The sequence below is a fragment of the Rhinatrema bivittatum genome, chromosome 6 (genome assembly GCF_901001135.1).
Source record: "Rhinatrema bivittatum chromosome 6, aRhiBiv1.1, whole genome shotgun sequence".
NCBI classification, from domain to species: Eukaryota; Metazoa; Chordata; class Amphibia; order Gymnophiona; family Rhinatrematidae; genus Rhinatrema; species Rhinatrema bivittatum.
Window position 1 is genome coordinate 247,075,588 of NC_042620.1, and position 14,640 is coordinate 247,090,227.

Below are 14,640 nucleotides of genomic sequence, written 5' to 3' on the forward strand. Positions count from 1 at the left end.
GGAACCTAACATCTTGTAACTACAACATGAGTTATTTTTCCCTATATGCATCATTTGCACTTGTCCACATTAAATTTCATCTGCCATTTGGATGCTCAGTCTTCCAGTCTTGCAAGGTCCTCCTGCAATTTATCACAATCGACTTGTGATTTAACTACTCTGAATAATTTAGTATCAATTGCAAATTTGATTACCTCACTTGTATTCCTTTACAGATCATTTATAAATATATTGAAAAGCACTGGTCCAAGTACAGATCCTTGAGGCACTCCACTGTTTACCCTTATCCACTGGGAAATTTGACCATTTAATCCTGCTTTCTATTTCTTATCTTTCAACCAGTTGGTAATCCACAAAAGGACACCGCCTATCCCATGACTTTTTAATTTCCTTAGAAGCCTCTCATGAGGAGCTTTGTCAAATGCCTTCTAAAAATCCAAATACAATCTCTGTGATTTTGATCTTTAGAATAATTTCCACTATTTTTCCCGGCACTGAAGTCAGGCTCACTGGTCTATAGTTTCCTGGATCACCCCTGGAACCCTTTTTAAATATATGGGTTTCATTGGCTGTCGATTTACTTATGGTCCATCTTCCAGTCATTAATTCAAATTTTATTATGTTATGATCACTGTTGCCAAGTGGCCCCACCACAGTACCTCTCTCTCCAAATCCTACACTCCACTAAGAATAAGAATTAGATCTAGAATAACTCCCTCTCTTGTTGGTTCCTGAATCAATTGCTCCATAAAGCTGTCATTTATTCCATCCAGAATCTTTATCTCTACCATGTCCTGATGTTACATTTACCCAGTCAATATTGGGGTTATTGAAATCTCCCTATTCTTACTGCATTACAATTTCGTTATCTTCCCTAATTTCTCTTAACATTTTATCATCTGTCTCACCATTTTGGCCAGTTGTATGGTAGTATACTCCTATCACCATAGTCTTGTGACATACATGGAATTTCTATCCATAAAGATTTGATTGTGCATTTAGTCTCTTGCAGGATCCTTATTTTGTTACTCTATGCCATCTTGAATATAAATTGCCCCTCCCCACCATCACCATGAGTTGTTCTTCCCTATCATTGCAATATACTTTGTACCCTGGTAAGGCACTATCCCATTGGTTGTCCTCCTTGCGTCATGCCTCTGAGATGCCAATTAAGTCTAGCTCATCATCTACTGCTATACACTCTAACTCTCCCATCTTACGTCTTAGACTTCTGGCATTGGCATACAAACATTTCAAAGTCTGTTTTTTGTTTGTATTAAAAGCCTGCTTTTTAGTTTGCAGGGATAATTTGGAATCTCTTAGCTCAGGTAATTATTTATCAGCACATGGACTAGTTTTGCTTTTATTGTAACCTCTCTGTCGGGATGCCCTAACTCTCCTGCTTCATTAGCGTCCTTCAAAGATACCCCCTCTGAACCATGCGCTGCTGATCGACTGTCGGCTTTCCCCTTTGTTCTAGTTTAAAAGCTGCTCTAGCTCCTTTTAAAGGTTAGCGCCAGCAGTCTGGTTCCACCCTGGTTAAGGTGGAGCCCATCCCTTCGGAAGAGACTCCCCCCTTCCCCAAAACGTTCCCCAGTTCCTTACAGACCTGAATCCCTCTTCCTTGCACCATCATCTCATCCATCGCTTGAGGCTCCTTCCTACAGCTCTACTTCCCTTTCCATATGTTTTTCTGATGTTAATCTTTCTCTTCTTTAGTGTTTTTCTACCTCTCCTCCCTTCATCTTCTCTTCTTGTCTCTGTCCTTTTTATCTCTCCCCTTCTTTTTTCTTTTATTCTTCTGATTCCAGTTTTGTTATAGTAATTTTCAATAATAATGCCAACAATAAATCATAAAACCAAATCTTGGGGGATGAGAAAGTCATCCAATTAGATTAATATTTTATTATTATTATTATTGCAAATACAATATCTATCAGATTATAGTGTATATTTATACAAAAGTCTAGATACTTGTATTCATTTGGGATCTTGGAGAGGATTTGTTCACAGGAAGTAAGATTCAGCTAAGTATCTTTGCAGGAGGAATACAATAGGACTGTCACTGCTTGCCTTTAGGAACCTGTGCGTAGAACAGGGAGCATTTCAGAGAATGCTAATTCTTCATTTTCAAGAGATTGGAAATATATTTGCCTCTTGAGATATATTGGTTACCTATGAGGACTCTGTGGCACCATTTCGAATCAAAAGTATTGTTCTCTATAGAGATTTTTTGCATGATTGAAAAATTTTGGATTTAATTTTTTTTTTATTTGTAATAAGTGTTTTTATGGTTGACTGTGTGTGGATATATGTGAGTGTATGCTTGAGTATGTAGGCTGTGTGATTCATTTCTTTGTGAGATTTTTGTAAAAACATTGAAAATATTTCTGAATATATATTATGTGGATTTGTTGTGTGATTTTGATGCAGATTGGTCTGTGTTTAATGTTTATATAAAATGTGTGTGTAATTATATTTACATTGAAATTAATGATTAAATTGTTTGAATAAAAATGTTTATATTTTAATGGGTTAAAATTCATTTGAAAATTGACTATATACTTACCCCTAATATTTAACAGATTATGATCCTTTGGGGATAGTACCTTTATTGTTTTGCCACCATATTTTTGCTAACTAGGTTATTGAAATCCCCCATTAATATTGTGTTGACAACATTTTTATCCTGTATAATCTCTGTTAGCATTTCAAGGTCCATTCCATCCTCTTGCTCAGACAGATGAAATTATAGTCTTTCCCATTTCACATGGAATTTCTATCCATAGAGATTCCAGAACACGGTTTATTTCCTGTTGAATTTGTATCCTACTTGACTTAGTCATCCTTAACATATAGTGGCACCCCACCCTACCATGTATCACCTTATCCTTACGTGTGAATATCCTATGGACAATTCAATGGCATATATTGGAGCAATTTTCAAAAGCCCACTTACAAGGTAAAGTGTATTTACATGTGTAAAACCCAGTTCCTGAACATACCCAGATCAGTCCAGACCAGTGGGTTGTGCATCCCTACCAGCAGATGGAGTCAGAGAGCAAAACTTTGGGCACTGCTACATATACGAGAGTGCCACCTCCAGTCCCTCAGTATTTCTCTGACTCCAGCAGATGGTAGAGGTGCACTCCTGCAGTCTGTTAGTTTAAAAAAAAGGTAGAATTTTAGATAGTTGGTAGGCTAGCTCCCTGAGGTGTTAAGCGCCGTCGTGGGCCATCCCTCAGCGGAAGCCGGGCGACCAGGGGGTTGGACTGAGGCTTTGTCCACAACAGGCCGGTGTGCTTGATAGCCAGGGGTTCCTGGCTCCCTCACACACCGAAGCTGCTCCTTCAGATCCCTGCTTCTCTAAGGCTGACTCCTTAAAGTTAAAAAAAAAAAAAAAAAAAATTGTTTTCTTCAAACTGGGGACAGGACTTGTCCACTTGCCGGCAGGCCAGTGGGATTTCAGCAGCTGGTCTTCCCGCGCAGATTTCTCGGAACCCGGGACTCCAGACGCTTTGGCGGGGAAAGGAGAAGGAATTGTTGGCGCGGGTTGGCAGCCGCAGCGCGCAGTCTGTTTTCTCCTTGATGGTTGTTTTTTCTGCGCCTCTCTGCTTCTAGGAGCTGCGCTTTAGGCCCGACGCGCCTGATTTTTTCATGCCCGGTCTGCGTGACTGGGCGGGCACCGCTAATGGTGCCCCGCTCCAAAATGTCAGCCTGCTGCCCGGGTGGCACGCTGGGGCAGGCATTGGATGCGGCTTCCCTTTTCCCGGGCTGCAGTTCAGGCCAGGAGGGTTCCTCCTCGGGCCTTAGGCCGGGAAAATCAGGTTTTCGGTTGGCGGGGCCTGTGCCCCCTCCTGCAAGGGGGGGGGGCTCCTCCACAGCGGGGGTCGCTGGAGGAGGAGGCCCCCCTCCCCCCTCAGTTTTAGCCCCTGTGGAGCAGGATTGCTCTTTTGGTGAGGGTGCGCCGATCCAGACCATCCTTCGGAGGGATAGGAGATCCCGGGGGAGTTTTCCCCTGAGTTTATCCTCCTTTTGCATCAGGCTTTCCTGTCTAGGAAGCATTTGGCCTTTAAGAGACCGGCTCATCAGGGGGTCCCATCGGAGCTTCCTCCCAAGCGGGTGTTAGTGGGTCTCACAGAACCTCAGCAGCATCATGGGGACCAGCATAGGCCGGCAGTGGATGCTAGACTGCTAACCTCACAGGGTGGACTCCCGGATTCTTGGGTTCAGCCAGACCTGGCACCAGGTGTTGATCAGGGTGATGAGCCACAAGACGACCCAGATGCAGACGAATGTCCTTCGGTTGGGGATGATCCCAGCGTGGTGCATTTAAGTGTGATGAGCTATGCCCCCTTATTTCCCAGGTATTGGAGGATCTGGGGCTTAAGGTCTCTCAAGAGGAGTCTGACAGCGAAGGTGTTAACCCGGTCCTGGATGGGTTTCAAGGGCCGACTATATCCTTCCTTTACCAAGAAGATCTGCAAGTTGGTAAACCGGGAGTGGGAAGCCCCAGATGTGGGTTTAAATGTGGGCAGAGCTATGGTGAAGATCTATCCTTTTTCACAGGATGTCTTGAATCTCCTTAAGGTCCCGAAGGTAGACACGGCTGTCTCTGCCGTGACTAAGACCACAATTCTCGTGGCCGGGGCTGCCGCCTTGAAGAACATACAGGACGGCAAGCTGGAGATCCAGTTGAAACGGGTCTTTGAGGTCACCGCTCTGAGTCTTCGGGCGGTGGTTTGCACTAGCCTTATGCAGCGGCTTTGCCTCTGTTGGGTTCAGGAGGCCGTTCCCAGTACCGGGCCTGGCGCAGGCTGCGCATCTGGAAGCGGGCATCGCATATGTGGCAGACGCCTTGTATGATTTGGTGCATACCTCTGCCCATAGCATGGTGACCGTGGTGGCGGCATAGTGCCTCCTTTCGTTGCAGAATTGGTCAGCGGATTTGTCTTCCAAGTCCCAGCTTTGTAACCTTCCCTTTAAAGGCAAGCTCCTTTTCGGAGAAGATCTGGACCAATTAGTCAAGCTACTGGGAGAATCCAAAGGCAACAGGTTACCAGAGGATAAAAGATCTTCAAGGAAAGTGTTTCCCCCTCAGGCTCGCTTTCGGGATTCATGCAGATTCCGGGCGAGCAGATACTTGTCTCCATGTGCACCCAAGCAGACTTCGGGACATACGCAGTCCTTTCGCAGTGGATGCCGTCCAGGAAGAGACCCTGCAAGCCTCAGAGCAGGGAGTGGAAAGCCCTCCCAATGAGGCCACGGGTTCCCATTCCGCCGTCAAAACTGTAGGAGGCAGATTGTTGAGTTTTTACGCGGAGTGGGTAAGGATTACCTCGGACCGCTGGGTCTTGGAAATGGTCAGGGACAGTTACGCTCTCACGTTTTCCTGCCTGGTTCGAGAGGCATTTGTGGAGTCCCGAGTGGCATCACGCAGTAAGCGCGAGGCAGTGCAGGGGATCCTGCAATGGCTTCTTGATCTAAGGGCCATTGTCCTAGATCCCTTGGCAGAACAGAGCCAGGGCTGGTACTCTGTGTACTTCGTGGTTCCCAAGGATGAGGACACGTTTCGTCCCATTCTATATCTGCAGAAGTTGAACCCATGCTTTCGGATCCCCCATTTTCTCATGGAAGCCTTGAGGACAGTGGTGGCCGCTGAGCACAAAGAGGAGTTCCTCGCATCACTAGATCTCACCGAGGCATATCTGCACATCCCGATCCAGCAGCATTACCAACGTTATCTGCGATTCAAGGTCCTGGGTCAAAATTTCCAGTTTCAAGCCATTTCTTTTGGCCTGGTGATGGCTCCACACACTTTCACCAAGGTCATGGTGGTCATGGCGGCATTCCTTTGCAAGGAGGGGTCCTAGTTCACCCGTACCTGGACGACTGGTTGATTCGAGCGAAGTCAAAGGAGGACTGTGAGTTCAGTCCAGAGGGTGATGTTCTCCTTACAGTCGCTCAGCAGGATCATAAATGTGCAGAAAAGCCACTTGGAGCCCACTCAGTCGCTGGTTTACTTGGGAGCGCTTTTCGATACCTCTCGAGGCAAGGTTTTCCTGGCATCGGACTGTGTGACGAAGTTGCAGGATCAGGTCAGGGCTCTCCTTCAGAGGGAGGCTCCTACAGTCTGGCATCACAAGTCCTGGGTTCCATGGCCTCCATCTTTGAATTGGTCCCGTGGGCATTTGCTCACTTGCGGCCGTTGCAGGGTGCGCTGTTGTCGAGGTGGAGCCCGGTCTCTGAACAGTTCCACCTACTGTTGCCATTGCTCCCAGAATCCAGAGTCAGTCTGTTGTGGTGGCTCTTACGTAGCAACCTTGAGCAGGGGGTGGATCTGGATCTGCCAAACTGAGTGGTAATCTCCACAGACGCCAGCCTGTCAGGCTGGGAAGTGGTTTGCTTAAACAAGTCTGCTCAAGGCCTCTGGCTCCCAATGGAGAGATCCTGGTCCATCAACTGCCTCGAGATGAGGGAGGTCTGATTTGCCCTGCAAGCATTCCTGCCCCTAGTCGAAAACAGAATGGTTTGAGTGTTCTCAGACAACGCGACGACGGTGGCTTACATCAACCGACAAGGCAGGACAAGGAGTCTCACAGTAGCGCTGGAAGCAAGGCTTTTGTTTGCCTGGGCAGAGCACCACCTCAAAGGAATCGCCGTGTCGCATGTCACGGGGTGGAAAATATTCAAGCGGATTTCCTCAGCAGGCAACAACTCAATCCGGGGGAGTGGGAGCTGTCTCCCGAAGCTTGGAACCTCATTTGTGTCAGGTGGGGCGTGCCTCAGTTGGATCTGATGGCTACTCGGGTCAATGCGAAGACAGAGTGCTTCTTCAGCCGCCGACGAGAGGTGGGGCTCGGTAGGATTAGATGCCCTTGGCCCACAGGAATTCTTCTCTATGCCTTCCCCCCCTGGCCTCTGGTCGGCTTCTCCGTCTTATAGAGCGAAATCCAGGCAGCGCAGTGCTGGTGGCTCCAGAGTGGCCGCGTCGCCTGTGGTTCGCGGACCTGGTTTGAATCACTCTGGAAGGTCCCCTACAGCTGGCTCATGTCCTGCGACTGCTCCGGCAGGGGCCAATATTTTCGGATCGGGAGGATCCCTTCTCTCTCGTGACTTGGCTTTTGAGAGGCAAAGATTGCAATTGAGGGGATATTCAGAACAGGTCATTTCCACTCTTCTTCAGGCGCGACGACCGGCTACTTCTATGGCCTATGTTAGTCTGGAAGCTTTTTGAGGCGTGGTGCCTTCAGTGTTCCTTGGATCTTTTATCAACAGATGTTCCCCAGGTGTTGGATTTCCTTCATCAGGAGTTGGCTAAGGTTTTGGCATTCAATTCCCTTCCGCTCATAGTAAGGAAGATAAAGATGCTTAGTTGCTTTGATACAGGAATACCGGAGAGCTGAGGCTTTGTTCTAGTTATTCTCTTTCTCCATCTGCTGTTCAGAGGACAAAACCCATGCATCTGGACTGGTCTGGTAGGACACAAGGAAAGAAAATTAGCAGTTAAGACCAACATTTTCCATATTGCAATTGGTGCAAAAGACCAATTGTCACTACTGGACTGCTATTTGCATCCTTTTTTTTAAGTTGTCAGAACAATTATTTCTTAAATTTACTTGACTTTTTTTGTATACTTTGGGCATGATATTCAATGCCACAATTCAGACTTTTCTGGCTAAGTGGCAGCATTTGAATAATGGGCCTCATTCAGCAGCTGCTAATTAGCCGGATAACTATTTATCCAACTAAATAGTTATCCATCTAACTATTTATCTGGTAGATAGATCAAGGGTGTTCTGAGGCATGGTTGCTAATCTGACTAACTTACAGGATCATTCTTTATTCTGGGATGTGTTGGTATCATGTGTGGTACATCCTTATCGTACATGATAAGGCCCTACTGCACGCGATACTGGCCGCATCACGGCAGTGTTGTTCTAATTAAGGGAAGGGGAGGAATGTGGGTGGGGTTTGGGTGCGTTATCTCCCAGCAGCACTGTGGGCGATAATGTTTTTCACATTTGTCGCTAGCAGCACCATGGGAAATAACTACACCTTTTCCCAGGTGCTATGGGGGCAATAGTATGCGGTGCGACCACACTATGGTGGGTGAAACCACCCTGCTGCAATTCAGCCAGCTGCCCACTATCGCTCCATCCCTTTTTTTTATAGCACTTTTTCATTCTGCTATAAATATAGCAGAATGTTGAATCTAGGGGTTACCTGGATAAGTGACGATATTCAGACTTATCCGGCTAAGTTAGCCAAATAAGTTAGACCTTCTATTAAGCAGGTCTAACTTAGAAATTAGCAAGATAAGTTATCTGGGTTTGTGCAGCGGTGCCACTGAACATCTCAGATAATTTAGCCAGAAATGTTTATCCAGCTAACTTTCTTAGCTGGATAATGTCTAAATATATGGGCCATTTTGTAATCAAGAATACTGTAATTGATTATTATTTCTTTTTAAATTTAAATGAGGGCTTATTTTGCACCTGTTTGTCCAAAGCAATAGTTGATTTCTATTATGTAATCCAAAGGTAGACAACTCCAGATCTTGAGTGCCACAAACATGTCTGTTTTCAGGATATCCACAATGAATACGCATGAGATAGATTTGCATACACTGGAGTCAGTGGTTACTTCGAGTTGTGTCAGTAGTATGCTTTGTATTTTCTTATTGTTTGTTCTCCAGGGTGGCATGTGGGGAAGTGGTGAAAGCATGTCAGTTCCTTTTGTCCAAACAAATGAAGGATGGAGGATGGGGTGAGAACTTTGAATCCTGTGAGCAGCGGAGATATGTCCAGAGCAAGACATCACAAATACACAATACCTGCTGGGCATTGCTGGGTCTCATGGCTGTACGGTAAGTGAAACAATTTAAACATTTCAGACATTGCTCCCATACTGTTGCTTGCTGCATAGTCATCTTAAGAACTTCGGAACCTTCCATTAGTCAAGGGATGATTCCAGCTGTAAACCTAGCAGATAATTGTATGGAAAGTCCATACAAGCTCTGAAAAAGGGAAGATACCATCATGGATGGAAGCATCTGGAAGTTTAATGGAACATACCCAGACAAATAATCTGCATCAGCACAGGCCCTTTGAAACCCTAAGATTCCATCCTGTAGTCACTGGTTAAAGGATTATGGATTGGACGAGCAGGAGGCCATCACCTTGACGTGGAAGTAAGTGATCCTATAGCTAGGACTGCCCTCCTGGTGATACTTAATACTTTCACTGAAGATGTGTCTCTAGGAGTCTGTGCCCAGGAGGGAAGGTTAGTTCGGCCATTGTAGATGGCGATAAATCATTAGATAACTGAGAGACTGGTGGGCATGAGAATCATTTAGTTACTTGCCTGCCTGATGCAAAGGTAGTGGATCTCGCACACCACCTAGATACGATTTTAGAGAGTGCTAGGGAGGAGCTGGCTGTCAAGGTACATGTGGGTACTAAAGACTTAGGAATGTGCAGAAGGGAGCTTCTAGAGAATAAATTTAGGCTCTTGGGTAAGAAATTGAAAACCAGAATATTCAGAATTGCATTCTCAGAAATATTCCTGGTTACACATGCAGGAACTCAGAGACAAACTGAGGTCGAGTCTAAAAATGTGGCTGAGACAAAGGTGCAGGGAAGAGGGCTTTAGATTTGTTAGAAATAAGGAAATAGTCTGAGCTAAAGGGGAGCTTATTTTGATGGGATGGCCTCCACCTTAACTGGCGTTATTTATTTATTTTTATTTAAGACCTTTTATATACCGACATTCATTTGCATAAGAACATAAGAAATTGCCATGCTGGGTCAGACCAAGGGTCCATCAAGCCCAGCATCCTGTTTCCAACAGAGGCCAAAACAGGCCACAAGAACCTGGCAAGTACCCAAACACTAAGAAGATCCCATGCTACTGATGCAATTAATAGCAGTGGCCATTCCCTAAGTAAAATTGATTAATAGCCATTAATGGACTTCTCCTCCAAGAACTTATCCAAACCTTTTTTGAACCCAGCTACACTAACTGCACTAACCACATACTCTGGCAACAAATTCCAGAGCTTTATTGTGCGCTGAGTGAAAAAGAATTTTCTCCGATTAGTCTTAAATGTGCTACTTGCTAACTTCATGGAATGCCCCCTAGTCCTTCTATTATTCGAAAGTGAAAATAACCGAGTCACATCTACTCGTTCAAGACCTCTCATGATCTTAAAGACTTCTATCATATCCCCCCTCAGCCGTCTCTTCTCCAAGCTAAACAGCCCTAATCTCTTCAGCCTATCCTCATAGGGAAGCCATCCCCTTTATCATTTTGGTTGCCCTTCTCTGTACCTTCTCCATCGCAACCATATCTTTTTTGAGATGCGGCGACCAGAATTGTACACAGTATTCAAGGTGTGGTCTCACCATGGAGCGATATAGAGGCATTATGACATTTTCTGTTTTATTAACCATTCCCTTCCTAATAATTCCTAACATTCTGTTTGCTTTTTTGACTGCTGCAGCACACTGAGCTGATGATTTGCATATCACATCGGTTTACAGATAACAGGGTTAATAAACATAATTTGGAAAGTGGAAATTAAAGTTACAATGTAACAGGGAGGAGAAGGAACAAGATGGGAGAATAGAGGAAGAGAAAGAGTCCATAGACCTTAAGTAGGGCGATTAGATAAATGATTGAAAAAATAACTATTTACAAGATTCTGTATAGAAACTATATTCTAAAAAAATTTAATTGAAAGTTAAAATAGATTAGGGTCCAGGGTTTCTTTGGAGGTGGGGGAGAAGAGTGGATGTTTTTGGGAAAGGGTGGCAAGGGGTGTTATGTATATGCCAGTTTAAATAGCCAAGTTTTTAGTTTTCTTTTGAAGGTTATTGTACATTGTTCTTGGCGTAGTTCGGGGGGCATTGAGTTCCATAATGTAGGACCCGCTATGGAAAAGGTGTTATTTCCCATTTTTATTTTTCCCCCTCCCCATCTCCTGCCTAGCTCAGCTATTGTAGCTACTATCCTTGGCCAGGGACCACAGACTACAGCTCCTTCAGGAACCTGGCACATTGGCATTCTTAATTGTGATCATTAAGTGTCACCATTTGTATGAGATTGTCATGATTTGTGTGACTATGGGAGTGCTTTGATGTTGATGCATGCCATGGTGAGTGTATCTGTGAGCAGAAATATATCAGTGTGTGGGACTGTTATGGTTTCTTTATATCTGAGTTATTATAATGTATGTAAGGGATGTCCTGGTTGTGTTAATGTATGTATCTGTGGATGTACTGGTGTGTTTCTAGAATGGAATTTTTATGATGTGGGCATGCTTGTATATTTACCTCACATCAGAATTGCAGCAGGAAAGTATTATCCTTGCTGTTCTACAGCTTGGTCTTGGACTTTTTGCCTACAGAATCCTCCATTTCTTGTCATATGCACTGAATGTACCAGAACTCGGACCTCAGAAGATACTCTCTCAACATGTTTCCTAGGCAGTGGGAAATTAATTTTAAGTCTTGAATTATTTTCATTTCCATCTCTTTGCAGGTTCCCCAATATTCATGTGCTGGAAAGAGGAATTCGGGTTCTGATTGACAGGCAGCTACCAAATGGAGACTGGCCTCAGGTACAGGATCTGGTATCGGTGATATGTCCTAAGGGAACTTATTCACAGATTGATCATTGAATGCTGTTAGAATCCCAGACACCTCTTCAGGGTTTCTCTGTACACAGGACTCTCACTACAGACATCACTTGCTAAAAAAAATTCCAGCTACTTAGCCGCTCAAATCCTGCCCCACGAGAAATAACAATAAAAAATGTGCCATGCTGGGTCAGATCAAAAATCCATTAAGCCTAGCATCCTGTCTCTGTCAGTGGCCAGTCCAGGTCATTAGGCAGAACTGAGCAGATTGCATAGAGCAGATCCAATTCCTCATTGTCACTCCCAGGGAAAAGTGGTGGGTTTCCTTGAATCCACCTGGCTAATTATTGTTTATGGCCTTTTTCTCAAGGAACATGTCCAAATCTCTTTTAAGCCTAGTTATGCCTTCACCACATCTTCCAGCAAAAGATTCCACAGCTTTATTGTACGCTGAGTGAAAAAATATTTTGTTCAATTTATTTAAAATATTCTACCTGTTAGTTTCATGGAGTTTCCCCTGGTCTTACTACTATTTGATAGGGTAAATAATTGTTCCCTATTTACCTGTCCCACCACACTTAAAATTTTATCACCACCTTGCTGGTGAGTGAAAAGAATCAGTAAATACTTCTTGCAGAAATTTTAGAACTTAAAAGTTTTGGGGGTTGTAAACTATTGGGGTATATTCTTTAGTGTGTTTGTATATCTGTATTAAATAGCTAGTCAGAGGGCAGGCAAAAATCAGGAGGTTTTTTGTGTTTGACTTTCCCACCCCTCTCCCACCCACCCCAGCTCATCCTTTGACACTTTCACACTTAAAAATAATAATAATCAGCTTTATAACTTAAATTCAGAAATTTTCCATGCCTTATTAAGATCACTACCAAATAAATAGTGAATGCACTAATGCATTTATAGGAACCTAATTGTACGCATTCCTACTCCCATAGCAACCTAAAACTTAACTAGGAGCTGAACAAATGTAAGATGAAGGCAGCAGTCCAGCAGCATGAGGAGGGCCTCCCAGTCTTTTGCATCGAGTGTCGTATGTATGATTTTTTACCCACCGGTGAGAGGTTGTATGTGTGCACCCGGTGCAAAGAGCTCCTGTCTCTTGGAGAACAAGTCTAATTTCTGGATGCTAGAGTGCCAGACCTGGAGGAACTAAGACAGAGAGGTATATAGATGAGACCTTCAGGGACATAGTAGCCAAGTCCCAACTCCAGTCTGGCAGCCCTGGTGCTGCCTTGGAGGAGGAATGGCTCTGATCTGGAAAGCATCAACCTGGTACAGCAGGAAATGATCCTTTAGCAAGGACCTGCTCTCCAGGTGGAACATTGTACTCTCACACTGAGGATGTATTGCCCAGGGCTATTGCCCAGGAGGGGAAGGGCAAGGTCGGCTGTCATAGTTCATGATTCAGTGATTAGGAATATAGACAGCTGGGTGGCTGGTGGGCATGAGGATCACCTGGTAACATGCACCTGGTGCAAAGGTGGTGGTCCTCACACTTCACCTAGATGGGAATATAAACAGTGCTGTGGAGGAGGCAGCTTTCATGGTACATGTGGGCACCAATGACATAGGAAAATGTGGGAGAGAGGTTCTGGAAGCTAAATTTAGGCTGTTAGATAGAAAGCTGAAATTCAGAACCTCCAAGGTAGCATTTTCTGAAATGCTCCCTGTTCTACGAGCAAGACCCTAGAGGCAGACAGAGATCCAGAGGCTCAATGCGTGGATGAGATGTTGGAGCAAGGGAGGTATTCAGATTTACATAAGGACATAAGATATGGCCATACTGGGTCAGACCAAGAGTCCATCAAGCCCAGTATCCTTTTTCCAACAGTGGCCAATCCAAGTGACAAGTACCCAAACATTAGGTAGATCACATGCAACTATTGCTTATTAATTACCATCATAGCAGTTTATGGATTTATCCTCTAGAAACGTATCCAAACCTTTTTTAAACCCAGTTACAGTAGCTGCTGTAATCAATTCCTCTGGCAATGAATTCTAGAGCTTAACTAATTGCTGAGTGAGAGAGAATTTTCTTCGATTTGTTATAAATGATCTACTTGCTACTTTCATGGAGTGCCCCCTGGTCCTTTTATTATCTGAGAGAGTAAATAACCAATTTACATTAACTTGTTCAAATCCTTTCATGATTTTGTAGACTTCTGTCATATCCCCCCTCAGTCATCTCTTCATCAAACTGAACAGCCTTAACTTCTTTAGGCTTTCCTCATAGGGCAGCTGTTCCATGCCCCTTATAATTTTGGTCGCCCTTCTACAGTGCAGCTATATTCTTTTTGAGATGCGGTGACCAGACCTGCATACAATATTCAAAGTGCATTCTCACCATAGAGCGATACAGAGGTATTATGACATCCTCTGTTTTATTTTCCTTTCCCATCTTAATAATTCCTAACATTCTGTTTGCTTTTTTGATCAGAATAGCACACTGGGCCGAAGATTTCAATGTATTAGCCACTATGACACCTAGATCCCTTTCCTGGGTGGTAACTTCTAAGATAGAACCTAACAGTAAGGTCTGCACATTTAAGCGAAGTAAGGGCCCGTGCAATTTCCATTGCCGGGCCGGCCCTCTGGACAAGTTGCCTCAAGAACTACGGCTACAAGATAATTTAAAGAGATTCAGGAAAAATCTAAAAACATGGCTTTTTAAACAAACTTTTGAAATGGTCACTGAAGCATAATCCAGGTTTTTTACATGATTTACCCTTTCCCTTTTAATCTGTTCTTATCTATTTTAATATTAATCTTAGTCCTATTTTAGAAAGTTGTTCATAGAATTTTATTCCTTGGATATTTGAAGATATATTGGTATTTTTTTCTCTTTTTATCATGTTCTTAAAATGTGATTATTGTAAACTGTGGAGATAGAACTCATTTCTGTGCAACAGTTTATAAAAACTGTATAAATAAAAATAAATAACCAGTGGAGTGCCTCACGGAACTGTACTTGGACCTGTGCTTTT

At 44.0% G+C, this 14,640-nt stretch overlaps 1 protein-coding gene across 3 annotated transcripts in view; it reads left to right on the forward strand.

Moving 5' to 3' along the window:
* Positions 1-14,640, forward strand: part of LSS (lanosterol synthase) — a 213,462-nt gene that overhangs the window by 182,171 nt on the left and 16,651 nt on the right. For all 3 annotated transcript variants that reach the window (XR_003857491.1, XM_029606733.1, XM_029606732.1), the window contains 2 exons: positions 8,699-8,869; positions 11,545-11,623. Coding sequence is in view for 2 of the 3 variants with exons in the window: in XM_029606733.1 (XP_029462593.1) it covers positions 8,699-8,869; positions 11,545-11,623 (250 nt within the window). In the remaining variant the exon portion in view is untranslated. The remainder of the gene's footprint in view (positions 1-8,698; positions 8,870-11,544; positions 11,624-14,640) is intronic.